The sequence below is a fragment of the Aedes albopictus genome, chromosome 2 (genome assembly GCF_035046485.1).
Source record: "Aedes albopictus strain Foshan chromosome 2, AalbF5, whole genome shotgun sequence".
Lineage (NCBI taxonomy): Eukaryota > Metazoa > Arthropoda > Insecta > Diptera > Culicidae > Aedes > Aedes albopictus.
In genome coordinates, this window is record NC_085137.1 from 381253358 (window position 1) to 381276963 (window position 23606).

Consider the following 23606-nt stretch of genomic DNA (forward strand, 5'->3'; position numbering starts at 1 on the left):
AAAAAATTTCATGTTTTTTTGGTCCCATACAATTTTTGACAACTTTAGGCCCCTTGAGGGACCACTTAGCCTTGAGATACGGACTTCAAATTTTGACACGATCATTTTTTAGTTAAAACGATCATTTTCCACTAACGAACTTATAACATTTCTAAATTTTGCAAAATAAGGGACGGCCTACTGGTGAGCTACCTAAGTAACAATCTTGCTTTTATTTGGTTTTATTTGTTTTTATGATAGTTTTATCAAAGCATTGCGTAGTCTTATTGATTTTATAAATTTTCTGGGTGGACAAAGCTAGAAATCGAAAGATAAATAGTAGTTCTTCCATATGCCAAAAAAAAGTGTTGATGTGTTAAAAAGTCTGAGAGTTCTAGAGAGCCAAAGTTGAGCAATGTTTATAGAAGTGTATTTTTTTTGCTCTCCATCCCGAAAGAAAAATGGAACGGCATCGAAAAGGTGCTGAATAAACCAACTGTACAGAGAGTTTAGTTGAGTCATTAGTTAGTTATTCTATTGAGTAGCTCGAACAACCACAATCATCTACCGGTCTTTGAAATGAATTGTCCATTCGTTAACTGCCAAAATCGCATTGCCACTGTGGATATGGCGAAGAGTCTGAAAGCGAATCCTACAAAGGTAAATTCATTTGAAATTTCGAATAAAAATATTCTGGACAAATGATGAACTACAAAAAATGTACTTCTTAAATCCTCGAGTAAGACAATAATAAGTAAGACCTTCTTTGCAACAAAGGTACCATATATGTAAAATTGTATTGTTGATCTTCAAGTTGAATTTCAAAACCAATAACAAAAAAAAATAAATAGAAAGAATCAAACGACAAAGTAGAATAGAAAGAACAAAAACAAACTAAAAAGACAGTGAAACCAATAGCAAAAAGGATGGTAATGAAGAAATATATGAACAAACAAATATAAGCAGTGAATAAGCCATAGATAAAATAAGAAACTCAATTTGAATAAGCAATAAATTTGTTGTATATGGGCCACATACGATCTTTTAAAACCTAACTTTCACAAAATCACTCAACAATTAAATATATTATGGGTATGTTCCTTCAATAGAATAAATATGGAACATCCCTATACGCCTCATCATGTAACCTATATCTTCGATCGCAGTCCAATGTTTACACTGTCCGTATTCAGCTGAAGTGAGTGAGCCACTATGCAAACAGCTGTTCAAAAACATTTGTATACGTTAAGCTGAATTACTACTATCGAGACGCTCATATTCCATACCACGCGCACTGATTAACTTTAATACGGATTCATTCACAACAAACATTCATCCACTGTACAACAGTAACATCCCACATTTGAACCAGTAAGACAACTACAAACTAAGATCTAGCGACCACACTGTTGCTCAGTATGGGAAACCCGTTTCTGCTGAACCACCCAACCGAAGCCAGCCGGACGGAGACGACGATCACCACCATCGCCGTTTCCCACACGCAGTTTTGAGCTGTTTTGAGGAATTTGTGCGCTCTGGGTTCATTCATTTCCCGAGTCTCGTCACCGACGGTCGCGATTAAGCGGAGTGCGCTGTAGAGCTGAAGGAAAACGTCCACGCGGCGTTTGTCAACTTGCCCGAGTTGGACAAAAATATATTTTTGTTCAAGTCAATGCATCGGTAACCAGTGAATCAAATTTTAGTCATTTGTTATTTGCAATAGTTTCCTCTTAGCCCAATGTTAGTTTTTCGTATTTTTACACGTAAAAAGTGTTAATTAATTTGTGTCACAGAAAATTTCTCGGGTAAGAAGCTCAAGTGGCTCAAGAAGCAATTCAGTTCGGTCAGTGTGAGTGTGGGAAAGCGAATACGACACAGCAAAGTGTAGATTGCGATCATCACCTATTAAGGCGGAAATAGTGTCTTGTGAAAGCAAATCGTGTCGGCTTAGATCATTTGATCTTATAGATTTCAAACCACTGCGCAGTGCACCTTGTGACTTAGTGTGTGACGCCTCAGCCCGGTTACATCCGCAATCGTAGCGCTGATTGCTACGAAACTGGCAACTACTGAACTTGGCTTGAAATTCGGTAAGTGACTCTCGTTCACAGTTCTATTCGGCTCGCATCGTAAAATATAAGTCGGTATTGGTAATGACCCAATCGTTCCCTGCCTTATCAATTACAATTAGAAATTCAATCAAACCGTTATCAGTGGCGTAGTGAACGCATTCCAGTTTAAAATTCAGTTCCCTATTCCTATGGGGTCAAGGTACTAAACCATCGTGTCGACGAGCTCAATAATTATTGGGTTGTTGCATCTTTGGGGCTTTGGACGATTCTTCGTTCATACTCCGAGAGCGAGCGAGGGCAACGTTCGACGTCAGTGAATATCAGATGATCATCGATCGTATGGCTTGGTGGTTTGGGCAAGGATATGATACGTAGGGTCAAGTGGGGTAAAATGCCATTTTTCAAACTTTCATCGTTTTCAATGATAATTAGCCTCATTTGTTAGGCTTTCAAAGTGGTAACAGCAACTAGACAATATTTGCTCGATACCTCAGCAAAAATATTCACTAAACTATTGCATTTTCATCGATTTTTAGCGATTTTAAAAACTGATTCGTAAAACGGAAGTGGTGCAAAAAGACCTTCTGCCATGGGGTAAGATGCCACTTCATGAAAACATTCAAAAATTACGTCCATCAGTTTTCGGGCATTTCCGACTCCTTTCCCCCCTCTGTCCTGCTTTTTTCGTATACTCAATAAATGGAGTGTTACCCCCCTCCCTGCAAAACGATGATCGTAATATTTGAATGACCCCTAACATGGAAAGCGCAGACATCAACAACCATGCGTCTCCATTTGTGCCTCAATCTCGTTGGAAACACTTGGCTGGTAATAAAATCACCAAAAAACCTTAATTGCAAGCACGAAAAACCGGAAGTTTTCAATTTTCATTGGGAAATCAAAAGATTTTTCGTGGGTTTGGTGGCCTAGCTTCTAGAAGAATGTTCGATGCAAACATATCTTGATACCATTCACCTATAGTAATGATCAAGTCCCATTCAGGAATGAGTTTATGAGTTGGGCCATTTTACCCCATCTTGGCATTTTGGGCTTTGTTCCCCTACCTATACGTACGTGCGAGAAAGCACTGACAAGACAGACGGGAAAGAAGTGGGAAGCATAGAAGGGAGAGAGGATGCAATTCGATCGCCTACGGCAAGCCAGACAGACAGACAGGCCCAAACCAGACGGATGCGACGAAAACAGCAGCAGGGCAAAGAAGTGGGCCTCAGGCGGTACCATTCATTGGTTGAATCAACGTCGGGAATGAACTCCACTTTGATTTTTGTAGTTGTGATAGCAACGGGGAACTCAAAAGCACGTGCTTCGGCTTAAGGACTACATCTCGTTCATTCATGCAACTGTGTGGTTGATGAAAGATATGGTTCAAATTTGAAATGAAACAATCAGTGCCCACAACAACTACGGTAAAGAAGCAGTCCATATGGAAATTGATGATGTATTATAAATCCATCAAATTCTTTCAGCCATTACGAGTCTAGTTCATTGTACTTCTAAATTACTGAGTACAAATTTTGAAACATATGTAATTATTATTACCCGACATTAGTCGCATTATGGAGAACCGGCCGCTCACAATTGCAGTTTATGACATTTTTATATTGTATATAAAGCGTGTTTTTGCTGAAATGCAACAATATAAGAAAAGGAGATGCAGTATTCGAATGAGTACTCATTGGGTCTTGTTTTGACATGTTCGATCACGGGTCTCTGTTCTACACAAATTTTATTTTCTTGGTATGTCCCAGTGCTGACTGACTCAAATTGGGAGGGGGGATATTGAAGATACTTCTTTGTGAAATTTTGAATTGGAATTCAGCAAATAGGGTGAAAAAGGGTATTGTCGGCTGGTTTGTTCTCTTCGTCATGGGGATTTTTGTGGGCCGAATTGCCTGAAATCTGGGTATACAGCTCAGCTTGGTTGGGAAGGACTTCAGGCCAACTCTGAAACCAAAAGGTTTCAAAAAACTCTCCATGACGAAGAGAACAAAATTGCCGAAAATACGTAAGTTCCTCTAAATATATGGGAAAAAATGTTTCAAGAAGTTGAAACATAAATTTTGAATGACATGTGGACTTTTAAGGAAATTTGAGATTGCCAAATTTTGGTCTCCGTGGATTATGAACAGCCCCATACATAAATTTCCATGGATTATTGATTAAGCGCATATTAAATCAGCCCTTCAATGAACCTCAAATCAGCTAAAGATTGAACAAAATCACCAAAATTATGTAGATGTTTATCAGAATTTTACATCTTGTGCTCAGCTTTTGTTCAAATGGAAACTGCTTTAAAATAGTTGGAAAAACAATTTGTACAACATCAAATAGTTACCTGGGACCGAGCCAGGATACTTGTGGCAGCTCAAGATTGATGGGTCACATGTTATCTGAAGCTCATCCGGGAGGTTTAACATAGTGGCGTGTTCGTTGTCTTCGTAGCGATTCTTCTATCATAGATCTCGCCCTCTTGTGCACCCACCTTTATGAGACAGTCCGCCTTTTCATTGCCATAAATTGAGCAATGTGAGGAGATCCATACAGTAATGTATGATCTTTCGACCAAGAAAGTAAGATGGATGTTTTACATGCTGCATCGACCGGAGTGCCTCAATCGAACTAAGACTATCCGAGAAGATGAAGAAATGGTCTACGGGCATGTTGAAAATCATCCCCAAAGCGAAGTTGACTGCTGCCAGCTCAGCAACATATACCGAACAAGGTTCCTGGAGTTTGCGGAATACAGTGAAGTTTTTAGTGAAGACACCGAAACTTGTGGATCCTTTTATACGAGTCCCATTAGTGAAGAATCTCTTACCGGAATTGGTATTTTGATCCTTTTTGTTAAACATGCGGGGAATAGATATACAGGTATACCTCGATTTAATGGACATTTCAATTTTTGAAATGTCTATAAAATCGAATTTTACATAAAATCGAAGCAATTTTTTTATTTTACTTTTATATAAATTTTATTCCAAAATGTACCAAAACATATAAAAACTGCATGGAAATTGAGTTTTCGATAAAAGGCTCGGAGTTTTTGGCATATATTAGTAATTCTCACTAAATAACGAATACACCACTATCTCGCTATTTTGTTACGATCGAAATCATTTGTCTCCAAAACTATGTATGGTTGATTGAAAAGCCAATATTCTGAGCAATGGACATATGGACGCTATTGGCATAAATGTCCCAAAAAAAATGAAAAAAATAATGAGAAATACATTCAGGGATTCTTTTGAAAATGTCTCTGAGGATTCATTTACCCTGGAATTTGATAATGAATTGCTTCATAAATTCTCCAGGGATTCAATTTGAAATTCTTCAAGGGATTCCTTTGGAAATTCAGAGATTCGTGATAGGCACTTGATAGATCATTGCTACTGGTTGTGCTGTATTTGACGAACGATCTTTCTGTATGAGCAGTGTAGGTTTGTGCCACTATATACTCGGTCGCCTTTTGTGGCAATTCTGAGTCGTTAAACAAAACTGAGTGAATCCAGAAGCTTCGGCCTCCGAATAACTTCCCACCTCAAACCATCATGTAACAGAATATTTCAGAAAATCTTCCATGTGTTCCTTTAGAAGAGCTAGAAAGAATTATTTAACGAAATATGACAAAAACTGCTTCACCAATTCCTACATGATTTTTTCACAAATCATTTCAGAGATTGTTTGAGACATTCGCCCAGGTATTACTTCAGAAATTCCTCTATTTATTTATTTATTAATTTTCTCTAGGCATTCGTTTGTAGAATCTTTTGGAGATTTCTTTAGAAGATCTACCAAAAATTTATTCAGAAATTCTTGTAAAACTTCTTTGTATTTTCGTTTGCGGAAACTTGTTCGTGTATTCGGCCAAAAAATCCTTCACGGATTCTTTCAAAATATCTTCCATTGATTCATTTGGAAATTTTCTTCAAAGATTAGAAGAAGAAGAAGAAATTCCTCTAGGGATTCTTACTAAAATGCTTTCAGAGATTCCTTCAGAAATATCTTTAGACATTTGTTTAGAAATTTTTCCTGAGATTCCTTTAATAAAACTTTCAGCAATGCCTTCAGAAACTATTTTTCAGAAAATGTTTCAAGATTTCCTTAAAAAAATTGAAATGGGGCTACTTTGGGAATTCTTCCAAGGATTCCACCAAAAATTCCCACAGCAACTTCCAATTTATATAGAAATTTCACTAGTCACTAGTGATTCACTAGACTAGTCTCTAGAGTTTCAGAATGAGTCATGTATGATTTTTTGTAGGAATTCCTCCAGGGATTTTTTCAGAAAATCCTTCAGAGATTAACCTTTTTTTAACGAGACTTTCTTAGATTTTATACCGAAAAATCCTTCGGAAATTCTTTTAAGCATTCTTTCACACGATCTCCCAAGGATTAACTCCAAAACATTCTCCGGGGTTTGCTCTAGAAATTGCTCCAGGGATTTTTATGAATCTGAATTCCTATCAGAAAAAAATCCTCCAGACACTCTTTAAAAAATGTGAGATCCATTCGGAAATTTTTGCAGGGATTTCTGTAGAAACTACCCCGAGGGTTCCTAGTCTAGTCTAGTCTACACATACACAGCCATTCATTGAAAGAATCCTGGAAAATGATAGAATCGACTACTTCTACCATTTTTCTTGTCATTATCAATACTTGCAAGGCATCGGAGATGTATTACAAGTATTGAAGCGGCCAGGCCTACTGTGCAGCGTTATTGAATACAATTGAACAGAACTATGGAACGGCGACATCTCGTCAGCCGCTCCGTATCGTATGTGTAATAAATGTGAAGCAAAAACGTTGGGAGTGATGTTGCTAAGAAAGTTAATGTCACTCCGTTGGGGCTCCTCTTCTTCCTGGGATGGGACATAGGTATTTATGGTATTAACCCCTTATGTCCTGGCTCGAAAGCCTAGGTTTAAGCGCCATTGCTCGCTCTCTGAAACGAGAAGAAAATATAACGATCCCTTCCCCGGCTGGATTTAATACCCTGTATTATTAACCAGCAAAAAGAATACATTACACATCACACCTTGCGCTGTCCATTTTTTTCGTGGACTAGCGTGATGCGCATAAGGTCCAATTTATCGTGCGCAGGCGGCACCGCATTAGATATACAGAAAATAAAATGCAACATCTACGCCATCTACTGTTATTATACTGCCGATTAATTTACGATTGCGATAAATTTAACGGATCAAATCAGAACGAACTCACCAAATTAACTTGATTGATGTGATGTCTCCCTTGGCATACGAAGCAACCGAGAAGTCCAGCACATTCCGCTCGTTCAATTCCTCCAGCACGATACGCTTAAGTTTGGTGGCGGCATGCTGCGGTGTATTACGCAATGCTTCCGATCGGGCCACACTGGTGCTACTTGAAGACATTTGGAAGATGTGTGTCGGGCTTCCGGGAGTGATGTTCTAACGGACTTCCTCGGACGACAGCCGCTTGTGCAGCGAAATCTTGATGACAAGCAGATCCTGCTTTTCCTGGAGCTCTGGCTGCGGAGGCGCTCGATTTCGTCCAGGCTTGGCGCTGCCTTTCAGCATTCAAGGTTTTGTCACTGCCCATTTCCAATTTTCTAGACAAACAGCGGAAAAGCAGCTCACCCCGATACATTTTCTAAATAGCCGCTCCTTTTCCAATCGGTCATTTTCACTTCTCCTCATCAACACTCAAGAGGCAGCCTTATCTGCCTTGATGATGATGACATCCAGATCAATTATACTTGATTCAAATAATTGTTCGGCACATTCAATTTTCGATTTTCGATTTTTCCATTTCTTCAGCGAAAAAATTTGACAGGAAACACACGCAACAAAATTTTCCACCGTAGAAACTACCCCGAGGGTTCCTTCAGAAAATCTCCCATGACATTTGTTATAAATTCGACTAACAATTTCTTTAAAAATATCTACAGATTTTCCTCCAGAGATTTCTTTATGAATTTCTCCATTATTTTAAGAAAAAAAACCTTTCACAGATTTTTTGATAATTCTTTCATGGACCGTGGTGAAATCCATCCTAAGATTCGTTTAAAATCTTTCACGAGTTCTTGAAAAAATCTTTGGAAACTGCTCATAGATTTACTTCAAAAATTCATCCAGGAAATCTGAAAGAAATTCAGTCAGATTTTTTTTTTCACAGAATCTTCTAGGAATTCCTCTAGACTTAGAATATTATTTAGAAATTTCTACAAGAACTCCTTAAGAAATTTTTGCACGGATAGCTTCAAGAAGAAAGATTGTTACAGACATTCATCTATGTTTTTTTTGGGATTTTTTTAATAGAGATTCCTTCAGAATTTTTTCGAAGCTTTCATCTAGTAAACCTTCCTTGAAGTTTCTCAAAAATATTCCATGAACCTTTTTTTAGAATATGATTCACAGATACATTAAGAATCAGAGACTAAAAACTTCTTCACAATTTTCTCAGAAGCTTTCGAAAGAACTGTCTCCAAGGATTGCTTCAGAAATTCTTCAAGAGATTATAATTGTTAAGGACTCCCAACTTTATTCACATCCCTTTAGATATTGCTTTATGACATTTCATTTCTAGAAATTGCTCCAAGCATTTCTCAAGAAGATCTTAGGAAATCCTCCAAGGATTACTTCAGAAATTTTCCTACAGATTTTGCGGATCTCCACAGAGGATTGCTATGCAAAGGCTGGAAGACAGGGATTTCTTAAAAGTTGTTCCATGGATTCTTTTAGAACTCGCTCCAGCAGTTCCTTCAAGAATTGCTCAAGCGGTTACTTCAAAGATTCCTCCAGGAATTCATCGTTGGTAATGTACACGTGAAGGGACGCAGAAGTTGGGGAGCCTTGACTAACTAGATCTGATTCTACCATGACAGCACTAGAAATAAACTAGGTACCGTAAACCGGGGTGAAATTGATCATTCGGGTACTACATTGTAATTCCATACTAGGAACTCTTAAGCGCCGTAATGATCTTAAACTTTTTACGTTATCTGATTCGTAGATGTCTAGAGATGAGTGTAGAATTTTATTTTTTTAGAAAAAAGTCAGTTTTGCCCTAGGTTTTGCCTTATTTTTTTTAGGAATTTGCAATGTAATGCTCATTTAGCTGAAATCGTGGCTACTAAACAATCGATTGCTAATAGGACTTCCCGTAAATTTTCTGTTTTTACATTTTTGTGGAACCTCGGTTGGGGAGGTATGTTGCTAATAAGAACATGAAATAGTTAAAAAAAAGTTCATTTTATGTTGAAATTGTCATTTATTGTGACAGAAATCACTTATTTAAAATGAAATTGCCTACCTGTAGGCGTTTAAGGGGAAATTTCAAAATTTAATTTTGCATTTGAAGTAATAAATTCACTAGTTGTAAGATTTTAAACGCGTTATTCGGTTTTAGACGGGCAAAATTAAGCGGACAAGGACATTTTCCTTTCCAACCGATGCTTAATTGTATACTGATCAATTTCGCTTCAAAGTGGCATTTCCAATTTAATGATATTTGGAGTTATTTAACTTAAAGTTTAAATTTGTTGAACAAAACTCTGTCACGTGGTTCCATGGCGATCCACTGGGTACTGATTTTACAGAAATTCTTTTGGCAATATTTGGAATTCCACTAATGTTATCCGCAAAAGTTGTTTTAAAGTGATCAATTTGACCCCGGATTACGGTATCACACATCTTGTCAGAAGGGCCCATATAGCCGAGGCGGTAAACGCACGGGTATTCAGCATGACCATGCTGAGGGTGACGGGTTCGATTCCCGGTCGGTCCAGGATCTTTCCGTAAAGGAAATTTCCTTGACTTCCTTGGGCATAGAGTATCTTCGTGCCTGCCACACGATATACACATGCAAAATGGTCATTGGCAGAGGAAGCTCTCAGTTAAAAACTGTGGAAGTGCTCATTGAACACTAAGCTGAGAGGCAGGCTTTGTCCCAGTGAGGACGTTACGCCAAGAAGAGGAGGAGGAGGAGGACATCTTGTCAGTAATCAGTGGAAGCGTTGCAATGACCTTTTTATAGAATTTGTTACAAATTTTGGAATTCAATCAGCAGGCATCTATCAAAAAAAATATCAGGAATATAATACAATTCTCGGTGAGGAAGTCATAAAAAATGTTGAAAAAAATGTGTAAGAAAACTTTGAGGGAAAGTCTGGCGAATGAGCAGTTTGCAAGCATCCGCCAAAAATTTTGTCATTGCTAAGGGATCTGTAAAAAATATAGCCAGAAAATCACCCTATATATTCCGCAAGGGATATTTATAAAAAAAAATGAAGTCAGAAAGGGAAGTATGAGATTACGGTAAATATATAGAACAAAGTATGTCATGAGGTATGCTTTGGCGCTAATATGGATGCTCCACAAAACAATTTATTGGTATGAAGTGCTCCGCATGTCAAAAGGGTGAAAACCCCTGTATTATAAGCCTTCATGATACAAACTGCAAGTTTTAAATTGATTGGATATTTAAAAAATTACCATTAAAAAAAGTACATAAAATCGAGGTAAAATGTACATAAAATCGAAGTACATAAAATCGAGGGTCTATATAATCGAGGGTCCACTAAATCGAGGTATACCTGTATATTCCGCAAGGGATATTTATAAAAAAAAATGAAGTCAGAAAGGGAAGTATGAGATTACGGTAAATATATAGAACAAAGTATGTCATGAGGTATGCTTTGGCGCTAATATGGATGCTCCACAAAACAATTTATTGGTATGAAGTGCTCCGCATGTCAAAAGGGTGAAAACCCCTGTATTATAAGCCTTCATGATACAAACTGCAAGTTTTAAATTGATTGGATATTTAAAAAATTACCATTAAAAAAAGTACATAAAATCGAGGTAAAATGTACATAAAATCGAAGTACATAAAATCGAGGGTCTATATAATCGAGGGTCCACTAAATCGAGGTATACCTGTACACCGAAATTCCATGAATAGCTTGTTCCATAGACAGATCATATTTAACAGAGGAACTGTCGTTGGTGAAGTGTACACGAGGAGGGTTATAACTTGGTAGACTCTTGTCAGATGACATGTAGAACCGATAGATTGTCATGAATTTTGACTGAGTATTCAGACTGAGAATTTCTTCAAAGTTTTCAATGACAAGTGTGTTGCTCACTGCACACTTGATAAGTAACCTCAGCGAGAGTTCCCAAAAGTGGTTCAGGAGAGGTTGCAGCCCTACCATGACCTATAGGCTCACATTATGCGTTGAGTGCATGCAGCCGAGGGCAATACGCAAACAACAGTATTGACTTCGTTCCAGTTTTATTACGTGGAAGTTTGCTGCTGAGTGGAAACAGAAAAAGCCATACTCGAGAACCGAGAGAATAGTCATTTTGTAAAGTTTTATGAGGTCTTCCGGCCCGGGAATTGAGTTTTTCCAAAAACGCCGATGCGATGACTACTATTGCGGAAACAGTTCTCAACCGATTTCAACCATTTAAAAAAAAATCGCGTTAAGTACTGTGACTCGAGTCAAGTACAAGACACTGAAGACGACCTTACAGTTGAGGTCGAAATACGTATCTGTCAAAGGATGTAAATTCTTAGTGGAATTCAAAGGAACAGTACTTAACGCGATTTTCTTTTTCTTTACAGATATTCCCCTAACAAGCCCAGGTTAATCATCATAACCATTTTTTGTTTAGTGCTCGCTGTTCATGTGTCGTGTCCTTGAACGATCGACATTTTAGAAAAAAAAAAATCATTTCAGTGTTACGATTTTTTCATACATTTTTTGGATGAAGACTGTAAATAAAAAAATCGTTCTCGTTTAAAACCATGTTTTGATGTACTGATTGTTCAGAATCATCATAAGGTCCTCTTGTACCCGTTTTCTCTTTGGTTTGTGCTTTCAGTTGAGCCGTTGAAGTGTTATCATAGTCACGGCAAACCTTGTTAATAAAACCACGTTTTACAGAAATTGTTATAACCTGAGAATTAGTAGATTTTTTCTTGAGCTTAAGCTGATTTTACACATTAAGTATTGTACTATGCTTAACGTTAAATGATGATTTAATAAAATATGGTTACATACTTTTACAAAATTTCAAACTTCTCCTTATTTTAGAATTGGCATTTTAAGCGATGTTGAGATAATTCCATATTCTGAATCTGCACGTCAAACTGAGCCGAAATCCAAGGGGGGCAAGGCCTCTCAAAATCAATGAAATTCGGAAAAATAACGACGCAGTGTGTCTTATTTAGGCATATTCACGTGAAAACTAGTACATTGAGCTGGAAAAATTTGAATCTTGTCCGATTTTGGAGAGCTTCGCCCTCCCCCCCAACTACGTCACAAGTTGGCGCGTATGGGTGGACTTAATTCTTGTAAATCAAGGAATAAGTGCACTGAAGATATCGAGACGATCAGATGTTCACTTTTGTCACACTTTTGATGCGTACCAAAAATTTTGATACTTTTGTAGTGACAACATTGTTGATGATGATATTGATTTCCATGGTTTAGGATGTTACGTCCTGTCAAATTTTCATCCATAAAATCGGCTCGTAAAATGAAGGACTGTATCGTTAATTATGAGTACACTTGAAAATTGCTGTATTTGAAAATGTTTCATTTATTTTGTAAACTAAATTCATTAACAATCAGTAAAGCCCATGACATCATTTTATAATTGATTTTTCGTGGATCTTGCCAGCTCTTCGCACCTTCTTCTTGGTGTTCTTCATAAGTTATGTTACGGGTATTTTCGGCTTTCAGTCTTCGCGTAATCATAAACGGATTTATGCTCTACATCTGACGTTTCGGCTACATGTATTGAGCCTTTTTCGAAGGATCTACAAATGGACAATTTAGTACAACATTTAACAACATAGTTTACAAAATCTTACAGATAATCACTCCGTTCAATCGTGAGTTATAATGTGTTGAACATAGTCGCACGTCATCCATTCACTATAACGAGATACAAGATTAGGGTAACCCGGGGTAATACGCACCCCCGGGGCAAAACGCCCTCACGTTATTTCATTATATAAGTGAAGTTCCGTCCGATGCAAGCAAACTAGACGTAAAATTAAGGCGGGCAAGCTCAATAATGACAAGAATATTTGAATGGAAAGCGTGGAAAACGATGATTTTCCACATTTGGAAAGATTGTCTAATTTAAAGCGCACGCAATTTAAGCGATTGCGCGCTGATTATATGGAATCAACATATTAACTACCATCCGCCTCCTACACCTTCCATTTGCTGCTGTAAATAGTCAGATGGAGCCGCCTGGTATTTCACTAAAATCCAAAGCGGGAAATGCCAGAGGTCGTATTGCCCCACCTCAAGGTGCGTTTTGCCCCCAACAGTTTATCAGCACCCAAAACGTAACACTTTTTTTAAATGTTAATTTGATCTTGTAAAATCGATACCACGCAGACCAAAAGTTGGCGTCTCTTAGTCAAATAAGTAAACTAACTTTAAAAACGCAAGACAACCATAAAATCATCCCAATCTTAGTTATAGGGCCAGGTTTGCTTAGGGGGTGCATATTACCCCACCTTCCCCTATATTCGGATACCAGTTTGTGGAGGAGGTATATCGTCGCTCACGTGGTTGAGTTCGATCGTTGGCGCAATTTTTAACCGTTATGTGGCCGGCAAACTTTTTGCTTTTTTCTACACCGTGTATTTTAAATGGGTGCTGGGTACCCGGGTACCCTGCCGGCCACATAAGGGTTAAATCTACCGGTTCACTTATATTGGGTTTTGTTTTACCTCCTACACTTGTCGGTCACTTTCGCGCCAATTTCGGATTCTGTCTGTGTCTCGTTATGGTGATGACTACTATTGTGCGCCTATTCCACTGTTCGTCTGTGTGTAGTGTGTTGTATCGTTTTAACTGTGTGTAATACTCCGGCGTACGTGCTGCTCAGGTTATCGGTGTCGGTTCGCTTGTTGACAGTGTGTTGTGTGTTAAGGATGTGACATGACTCTAATATAGCTAGATTCTGTTTTTTTGTGGCTTGAATCCAATACTTCTACCCTGTCTAATAGAAATTGGTGATTGTTGGTGATGCAGTGATCTAGCAGCGCTGTTTTCTCCCTCAGTCTCATGATCTCCTGGTCGGTCTCTTCCTTTCCTGCTTCTCGTAGTTCTGTTAATTTGTTGATTGTCGATCGGTGGCCGGACACGCGATCTTTTAGTCGGCATGATGTCATACCTACATAGCTTGATCCACAGTCTGCACATGGTATTTTGTAGATGACGTTCGATCGTTGATTTTCTTCCAGCTTGTCCTTCACTCCTGGTATGATCGATCTCACAGTTTTTCGTTGTTGTGGACATGTAACCACTTCCGGGTAGTCGGATCGAAGTGTCCGTTGTATCTTGTGGGTGAGAGAACCAATGTTGACAATTGATCGGAAAGTTTTTGTGTTATCATCCTCGGTAGGTGGTGCTGCGGCGGGTGGATTCTCTCGACGTCGATTGATGATGCGGTTGATTAGTGGTTTCGGGTAGTCGTTCTGTCGAAGCTGCGTGTGGATGATCTTCTTTGCTGTGGCTTCGTCGACGTTGGTGGAGAATGTCGTTACTCGTTTGATGAGATTCTTGGCCACGTTTATCTTGAGCGTCATGCTGTGAGCCGACAGGTAGTTTAAGAATCTGCCTGACGCTATGGGTTTGGCATACAATTCTGTTTTTATTGTTTGGTCTGGTTTCCTGACCAGCAACAAGTCCAGATACGGTAGCTTTCCATCCTTTTCAACCTCCACGGTGAACTGTGTCTTCTGGTGGTACTGGTTGAATGTGTTTTTCACGGTTTCTATTTCGTCTTTGGGTATCGCCAGCATAAGATCGTCCACATATTTCTTGATTACTGGGATCGGAAACTTGATCGTCTTGGTAACCGAGTCGAGCAAAGTTTCCATCACCAGATCTGCTATTATGGGCGATAGTGGATTGCCCATCGCTGTTCCGAACACCTGTTGATACGATTGCCCTTTGAATTGGAAGCAACTGCAATTTAGAGTCATGTCACATCCTTAACACACAACACACTGTCAACAAGCGAACCGACACCGATAACCTGAGCGGCACGTACGCCGGAGTATTACACACAGTTAAAACGATACAACACACTACACACAGACGAACAGTGGAATAGGCGCACAATAGTAGTCATCACCATAACGAGATACAGACAGAATCCGAAATTGGCGCGAAAGTGACCGACAAGTGTAGGAGGTAAAACAAAACCCAATATAAGTGAACCGGTAGATTTAAAAATTGCGCCAACGATCGAACTCAACCACGTGAGCGACGATATACCTCCTCCACAAACTGGTATCCGAATATAATCTTGTATCTCGTTATAGTGAATGGATGACGTGCGACTATGTTCAACACATTATAACTCACGATTGAACGGAGTGATTATCTGTAAGATTTTGTAAACTATGTTGTTAAATGTTGTACTAAATTGTCCATTTGTAGATCCTTCGAAAAAGGCTCAATACATGTAGCCGAAACGTCAGATGTAGAGCATAAATCCGTTTATGATTACGCGAAGACTGAAAGCCGAAAATACCCGTAACATAACCACAATCACAGTCGATCCCCATACATCGTTCTTCATAAGGTTTTGGACAACCGTTCCGTCAATGGTTTTGCTTGGTTCGACCCAGTTTTTCTTGAATTTGATGACGTCCTCTGCTCCTCTATCCTTTTTCCGTAGTTTCCTTTTCATCGAAACCAAATACTTCTCAATGGGCCTTATGTGCGGGCAATTTAAAGGATTCATTGGTGATCAGTACGCTGATCAATGTAAATTTGTAAATAGTTTGAGTTTTGTAAATAGTTTTAGTTGTAAATAGTTAGGATTAAGTCAACACATTTTGAACTAGACAATCATCACAAAACACACTGAATTGTAACCGTCACCATATTTCCACACAACACTGTAAATCCCAGTTGAATCTAAGCCTATTCCCATCAACGAAGAAGAATACCAAATTGAATTGTTACGCAACACCATACCCAAACGAATAGTACAAAATAGACATCCAAAACGATCGGTCGCGTTCTATTCTTTATCCCATCCACGTCTCGCCCAATAAATCAAGTGTAGTGCAAACCCCATCAACCGAGTTCTTCTCTCTATCCGAACTGTATCTGCGGTAGTGGCCAAAGGTGGCAATAATCAACCCGTCGGTCGATCGTCACACGTGCGTGCGTGCGTGCGTGAAAGCACTGTGACAAGGAGGGAACTGGTACCGTGAAACGTGTCGAAGGTGTGAATAGTGCCTACAGTGTGTGCTATAAGGATCGAATAAGCGATCCTAGTTGGGAATACCAACGTTCCAGTGATTTGGTGCACCGCTGTTGCTACAGCGGCCAAGAAAAACCTCCGGTGGCCGGCAATAGAGCTCCACGCTCGAACATTGGTCCTTCGAGCCGGATCGGAGGAGCCATCCCAGCCCAAATCAACGCGCGAATAGGTGGTATTCGCCATCGTGGTAAGTGGTCAGAGGACGTTGACCACACAAGGTAGGCCATTCAAACTCATTTCTATTGAGTAGCAGTTTGCTACATTCGAGATTGGCGCCAACCTTTGTCCCCCAGTACTGAAGCCAATAGTAGGTACTGTGTGCGGAAGAATTATAAGTTTGCATGCATGTATTGCTAGGCGAAGAACGATCGAATCGTTTTGTGTTATTTGAGCGCACGTAGAAGTTTGGCAATATCGTTTGCAGTAGCATGCGATAGCGGCACAATCAATTAGCCGTTCGATAGATTGCCATAGGTTGTCGTACAGTGTCGCACATACGTACTGATACGGTGGCGACCAAATTAAAATCAATTAAGTTAATATTTGATTTTTGATTTCCTACGATTGCGCGGTGGCGTTTTAGCGGATCCGCGAATCGTTTGAGGAGACACGTGACCGCGACGGGAAGGATTAAGCGTTACGATTTTACGTGATCTCCGTCGGTCGTTCGTTCCGCGTTCGTGTAGAAGCATCACGTGACGCGACGGGAAGGAGCAAATCGTGCGATTTCCGTGGTGTTTCCGTCGTTCTCGCGTAAGAGCAGCACAACGCGACGGGAAAGAGTAATTCGTGCGATTTTGTGTTGTTCACGTCCGGTTCGCGCAGTCAAAGTGATTCGTGGTGGTAGGTAGTGATGGTAAGTCGAAAAACGAAGAAGTTAGCGGAGGATAAGCTGATTCTCAAGCGGGTGTTGGCAACACGAGATGTGGTGGAAGGATTCGTGAAGGAGTACGACCATGAACGGGACGTCGGTGAAGTTGCTGTGCGTTTGGAGACGCTCAACAGGACAAACAGGGAGTTCCTGCATATCCAGTCCGAAATCGAGAAGTTAGACTCGGAGGAGAACTTCGACCAACACATGACGGTACGGAACGATTTCGAGAATCGCTTCTGCAGGTTGAAGGCCTTTCTCCTCGCCAAGAAAACAACGGAGCGGAGTCAACCGCTTCTGAATTCAACAATGGCGTCATCAACCTTTGGACCACAGCATAACTCATCCAGTTTCCACCATCGTTTGCCGAAAATCGACCTGCCCAAATTCTCTGGAGATGAATCACGCTGGATTTCGTTCCGAGACAACTTCCTATCCATGATCCACGGCAATGTGGATATCCCAACGGTGAACAAACTGCAATACCTTTTGCAGTCATTGGAAGGAGAAGCCAGGAAGCCGTTCGAGAGTGTCGACATCCAAGCGGACAACTACGCTTCAACCTGGGACGCGCTCATGAAGCGATACGACAACAAGCGGTTTTTGCGGAAGGAGTTGTTCCGACGGTTGTTCGAATTACCATCGATGAAGCGCGAGTCAGCACAGGAGCTGAACACTCTGGTGGATGATTTCCAGCGGCACGTAAAGGCTCTGGGGAAACTCGGTGAACCAATTCAACATTGGGACACCCCGCTGACATTCATCCTCTGCAACAAGCTCGATCCCTATACGTTGCGTGCCTGGGAGCAGGAAACTCGACAGAAAGACGAGGTCAAGTATGATGAACTGATCGAGTTCCTCACGCAACAAGTCCGTATGTTGAAGTCAGTAGCGAGTGATCTCCAGTATCCCTCCCAAGGGCCCAGCATCAAGGTGGCCGGCCCGACTCAGAAGATAACCACCACAGTCAAGTCCATCGTCAACAGTGCTACCAATGAACCCATGTCGGATGCTCCGCCATGCCACGCCTGCTCACAGAAGCACCAGCTGTTTCAATGTCCGACGTTTGCTAACATGTCCGTTTTGCAACGTCGCGAGTTGATCTCACAGCGAAGTTTGTGTTGGAATTGTTTCCGACCGAACCACCAAGCGAAGGGGTGTAAATCCAAGTTTTCGTGCAGAACGTGCCACGCCAAGCACCATACGTTGCTGCACGACCAAGCAGCCCTTCCAGAGCCCACACCGAACCCTGTCGGCTCGTCGAATAGCTCTACGCAGCAACCGATTCCAACCACGTCAGCGAACGTGGGGACCGATGGATCGTCGAATCCACCCCAAGTGAACCTCTCCGTTCAGTCAAGCAGAAGCACGGTCCTACTGGAAACGGTTGTCCTCTCCATCGTCGACAAGCACGGCAAGGAAATCACTGCCCGAGCGCTCCTCGATTCTGCTGCGATGTCAAACTTCATCACCAAGAAGCTGGCAAACACTCTTGCCACCCGTCAAGTCGTCGTTGATGTTGCAGTAGCAGGAATTGGAGAATCCACGAAGCAAATCAAGCGGCAGATCTCCGCAACGATCAAATCCCGAATCACGCCCTTCTCCACCACACTCGAATTCCTAATCATGAAGAAGCCCACAGCCAATATACCCACAATCGCCATCAATTCCGCATCGTGGAACTTGCCAAAGGTTCCGCTGGCCGATCCAAACTTCAACGTTCCGGGCATGATCGACATCGTCATCGGCGGTGAATGTTACCAGGAAATCCATACAGGTAACCGTCTGTCAATCGGAGACGGTCTGCCTTTCCTGGTTGACACCCGTTTTGGATGGACAGTATCTGGAAAAACTGTCATAAATTCCTCCGTTGCACCACCGGTATGCTACCTGACGACAGTCGACCGGTCCCTAGAAACAGCGCTTCAGAAGCTCGAAGCCGTCGATCATGGCCCCACGAATTCCACCGAAGAAAAACGATGCGAAGAAATCAATGCCAATACTACCACCCGAACTCACTCCGGAAGGTACGTCGTCCGCCTTCCTCGGTCCGAAGATCCGCAAGTCACCCTCGGCAACTCTCGCACGTTTGCCACCCAACGCTTGTATAGCCTCGAGAGACGCCCAGAGAAAGATTCCGCCTTGAAGCAAACATGCCACGAGTTCATCGACGAATATCTCCACTTCGACCACATGCGCAAGCTCAATGTTGTTGATAACCATCCCCAAGTGCGTGATAGGCCACTTCCACCCAAGTTACAAGATGAATGGAAGAGGATCGAGCTCCACATGTCACCTGGCGCGGTTGTCGCAGCAAATAGTGTGTCAACGATTCAGTCAAACACCGAAGGATGTTCCCAGAACCACTCTCCCGGAATTGACAATCCAGCCGATGAGCAACCACGTGGAATGATGCCTACCGAACTACCAAACCAATCTCGAAGGAGGAACGGTCCAGCACGGCTCTCGGAACTCCCAAATCATTGGCCCCACGCAAGTGTCCCAGATGAAGAATCCCCATCGACTGCCGAAGAAGCACGCAAAATTGCACTGATTCCGTCGGCATGCGAAGAAGTCCAGTTCTCACGCTATTCCACGTACACCAAGTTTCGTCGAGTAGTTGCGTACTGCCTCAAATACATCCGTTCCCTCAATGCAGCAATACGAAGAAAAAAACGGAAGAACTACAATCGTGGTCGTCAAAGAAGAAAACCTTCCGCCTGCACTGTGGCCTCTGGGTCGCATCACGAAGTTTTACCTAGGGAAAGATGGAGTCGTCCGTGTAGTCAGTCCGAAGACAGCTACCGCGGAGAACATCGTATGTCCAGCCGTGAGGGAGGACTTCCCGATATCAACCGAAGTCGACAAACCACCCGAACTGTAAGCAGAAACTACAAAGATCGGCAGAGCAGTCCGAAACTGTCTCAACGCATATATGGATTGCGAACAGGTGATTACCGTTCCAACACCTCTATTAGTCCCTGTTCGTTCTACCGGATCTTTCTTTCGCAGAACCCGTTCGCTCTCACCACCAAATCATCTCACCGCTCTCGTTCGAACTCCTACACGCCTGCTGAATGGGTCCATTCAGGCAACACCCGATGGATGAATCAACCAGAACCCGATGGTGGTCGTCATTGCTCCGTAAGCCGAAGTCAACCGAACTCCAAGAGAGTGAGACAGACTTCCACCGCAAGAGACTGTTGAAACAGTGAGGCTGTTTCAAGGTGGCCGGAATGATCAGTACGCTGATCAATGTAAATTTGTAAATAGTTTGAGTTTTGTAAATAGTTTTAGTTGTAAATAGTTAGGATTAAGTCAACACATTTTGAACTAGACAATCATCACAAAACACACTGAATTGTAACCGTCACCATATTTCCACACAACACTGTAAATCCCAGTTGAATCTAAGCCTATTCCCATCAACGAAGAAGAATACCAAATTGAATTGTTACGCAACACCATACCCAAACGAATAGTACAAAATAGACATCCAAAACGATCGGTCGCGTTCTATTCTTTATCCCATCCACGTCTCGCCCAATAAATCAAGTGTAGTGCAAACCCCATCAACCGAGTTCTTCTCTCTATCCGAACTGTATCTGCGGTAGTGGCCAAAGGTGGCAATAATCAACCCGTCGGTCGATCGTCACACGTGCGTGCGTGCGTGCGTGAAAGCACTGTGACAAGGAGGGAACTGGTACCGTGAAACGTGTCGAAGGTGTGAATAGTGCCTACAGTGTGTGCTATAAGGATCGAATAAGCGATCCTAGTTGGGAATACCAACGTTCCAGTGATTTGGTGCACCGCTGTTGCTACAGCGGCCAAGAAAAACCTCCGGTGGCCGGCAATAGAGCTCCACGCTCGAACAATTGGGTTTTCCACAAATTGGGCATTGTTTTCTTCATACCAGTCAAAGGTGTCACGCCCATAGTGGCAGGATGCCAAATCCGGCCAAAATGATGTAGGACCTTTGTGCTTTCAGATGAGTGGCAGAATTAGTTTCTGGAGATACTTCTTCCGGTATGTTTCGACGTTCATACTTGGGACGGTGGAGAAAGGTGACAACTTCATACCACTTTGACTAATTGCTTGCCAAACCAACACATTTTCCCATTTCTTTTTTGCAAAAAATAAATTTCTCCGAATTTGTAACATCCATGCCCCGCTTCTTAGTGAGAAACTGTGCCCTTGGTAGTGCCTTGTTGTCCAATTTGACATACGTTTCGTCATCCATAATTATGCACATGTAATTATTGCTGAAAACATCGTCGTACAGTTTCCGAGCCCTAGTTCTTACATAATCCGCCAGAATTTGACTGCGTTTTGTACATTTCTGTTTTGGGTAGGTCTTCAGGGAATTACGCTCCTTGGTTTGCTGAACCTATAGTCGTCCCACACTTTTTTGCACAATTTCTGATGGATACCTCCTTTTTTCATTTAAACATTTTGCAAAGTTTACTGTCCAAATTTGACTTAGACGCACCTGGTTTTCTGCCGCGTTCGGATGAGTCTTCCAGTGTGTTATGCATACCAAATCGTTTGACAGCATTTTGGACAGCAAAAACGCCAACACCTTCAACTTTTGCTAATTTTCTTAGTGAAAATCATTTTTCATTGCAGTACCTAGTCACAATCGGTTTTCTCTCCTCTTCCGTAAACCCTCGCATTGGTCTTCTTGAGGAAAAACTTTAACTTATAATGAAGGTTATTGTTTGTTTACAACTTTAGCACAACATAGACACACAACAGTTGCCAAAATAAGGCATAGTCTTTTTAATACAGAGCCTCAAAGGGGTACTCATAATTAACGATACAGTCCTTATTGTGTCGTTTCTTTCCAGTGATCTAGGCTCTGGAGACACGCGCCACTAAGCACAGTAAGCACCAATCCATTGCACCATCCCAAAGTCATGCATTATTCATGACTGCATCTAATCACAGTGATTTGTGACAAGTTCCAATACCGTTTAATCAACGATACCGGTCATTACCAATCATGTGTAGGGAGATCAGGGACATATTAGACATCACGGTTCCACACTATGTTTATCTTTGATTACTCACAAATGGTCCTCATTGTTCACGCTTGAACTTGGGTTAATGACGGTTTCATCAGAACCTTCTTGTTGGGTGCTAAATGAATGCTTTGAGGTCTATTTTTTGCATGAAAATGTATCATGTTTCAGGCTATTGTATGTATTGTAAAGGAAGCGCGTATCTTTCATAAACATTGGTTTATAAGCCCGGTCTCTGAATACCGATTGAAAATAAACTATGCGTTCAATAACGGTAATAGGGAATCGAGAAAATGGAGAGTTAACTTATTTTGTGCAAGTGAGTTGCCTACCATATAAGATCATTGAAATATCAATTATTATGTAAGTGTGCAAAACAAATGAAGCTGAAAAATGTAATGTGTGAAATTGATTTACTTTGAATTATCTTTTTATTCAGTGCGTTTTGGAGCGCTATGCCCTACCCAGACTACAACTTCAAAATAGCACACGGCTTTGATCCTTTGGCGTCCTTATTTGATTGCATCGCTTGTTCCTGAGTAGCGGTATGTTATGCCATGCCGATAGTTCACACATATCATTGCTTATACCTAATGCTTTACGACAAAACGTATTTCCACCCGATACACTGTTGTTTTCCGTCGTGAATCAGCCAGCGTTGTAAATATGTGTTCAATTGTGCAATCATTATTACCATATTTGAAATGCAGAGAAAATCAGCTCCCGAACACTTTGTAATAATTGTGTCGAAACCGCGCACGTTGCGTTGCCATCGCACCAACCTATTTCGTATTTGCACTTGCACTTGCACTTGCACTTGCAAACTGCACGTACCACCCCGCATGATGCACGGCGGCGCGAAACAACTTCAGCGGAGCAAATTACAGAGAAATGTGGTTCTGCTCCCGACGCCCTAAGGTACGCTAATTGATTGTTAAATAATTCATCAGAATTGATAAATGTCTCAGCTCGCTACGCTACGAGCAAATGGAAAGCAGGTTGACCAGTTGTGTAAATGTGGCTAAATGCTGTTGACAGCAGCGTCTGTTTGACGTAAGATGTACGATCGTGGAAAAAAAATGATTTATACTATTAATGCTTTAAAAGGCAATTTTTCAGTCGATCAAAACTATATTTTCCTGAGCCAAATGGTAATGAACCTGGTCTATTTATCTAGGCGCGAAACTGTGCCAAACGTAACCTTGACCGAGAAAACCTGTTTCTTCCCAGAGTCTTCCGATCTAGAGTTGCTATTATTCCTGCTTTGTGTATAATCAGGAAGGTTTACGTACAATAATATTCTAAATGGCACATGCTACCGGTGCGTGATTGTAAACGTAAACAATAA

General features: G+C 41.2%; 2 protein-coding genes across 3 annotated transcripts in view; one reads left to right on the forward strand and one right to left on the reverse strand.

Annotated features, from left to right (window-relative positions):
• The first annotated feature begins 1484 nt into the window (after positions 1–1484).
• LOC109403193 (putative phospholipase B-like lamina ancestor) overlaps positions 1485–23606 on the forward strand; it is a 65092-nt gene continuing 42970 nt past the window's right edge. The window contains exon 1 of one of the 2 annotated variants that reach the window (XM_029878858.2): positions 1485–2069. The gene's annotated coding sequence lies outside the window, so the exon portion shown is untranslated. The remainder of the gene's footprint in view (positions 2070–23606) is intronic. The other variant, XM_029878857.2, reaches the window with a different exon arrangement.
• On the reverse strand, positions 14010–15071 carry LOC134286800 (uncharacterized). The gene has a single exon (XM_062848474.1). It carries the CDS (start codon positions 15069–15071, stop codon positions 14010–14012), a length of 1062 nt encoding a protein of 353 aa, XP_062704458.1.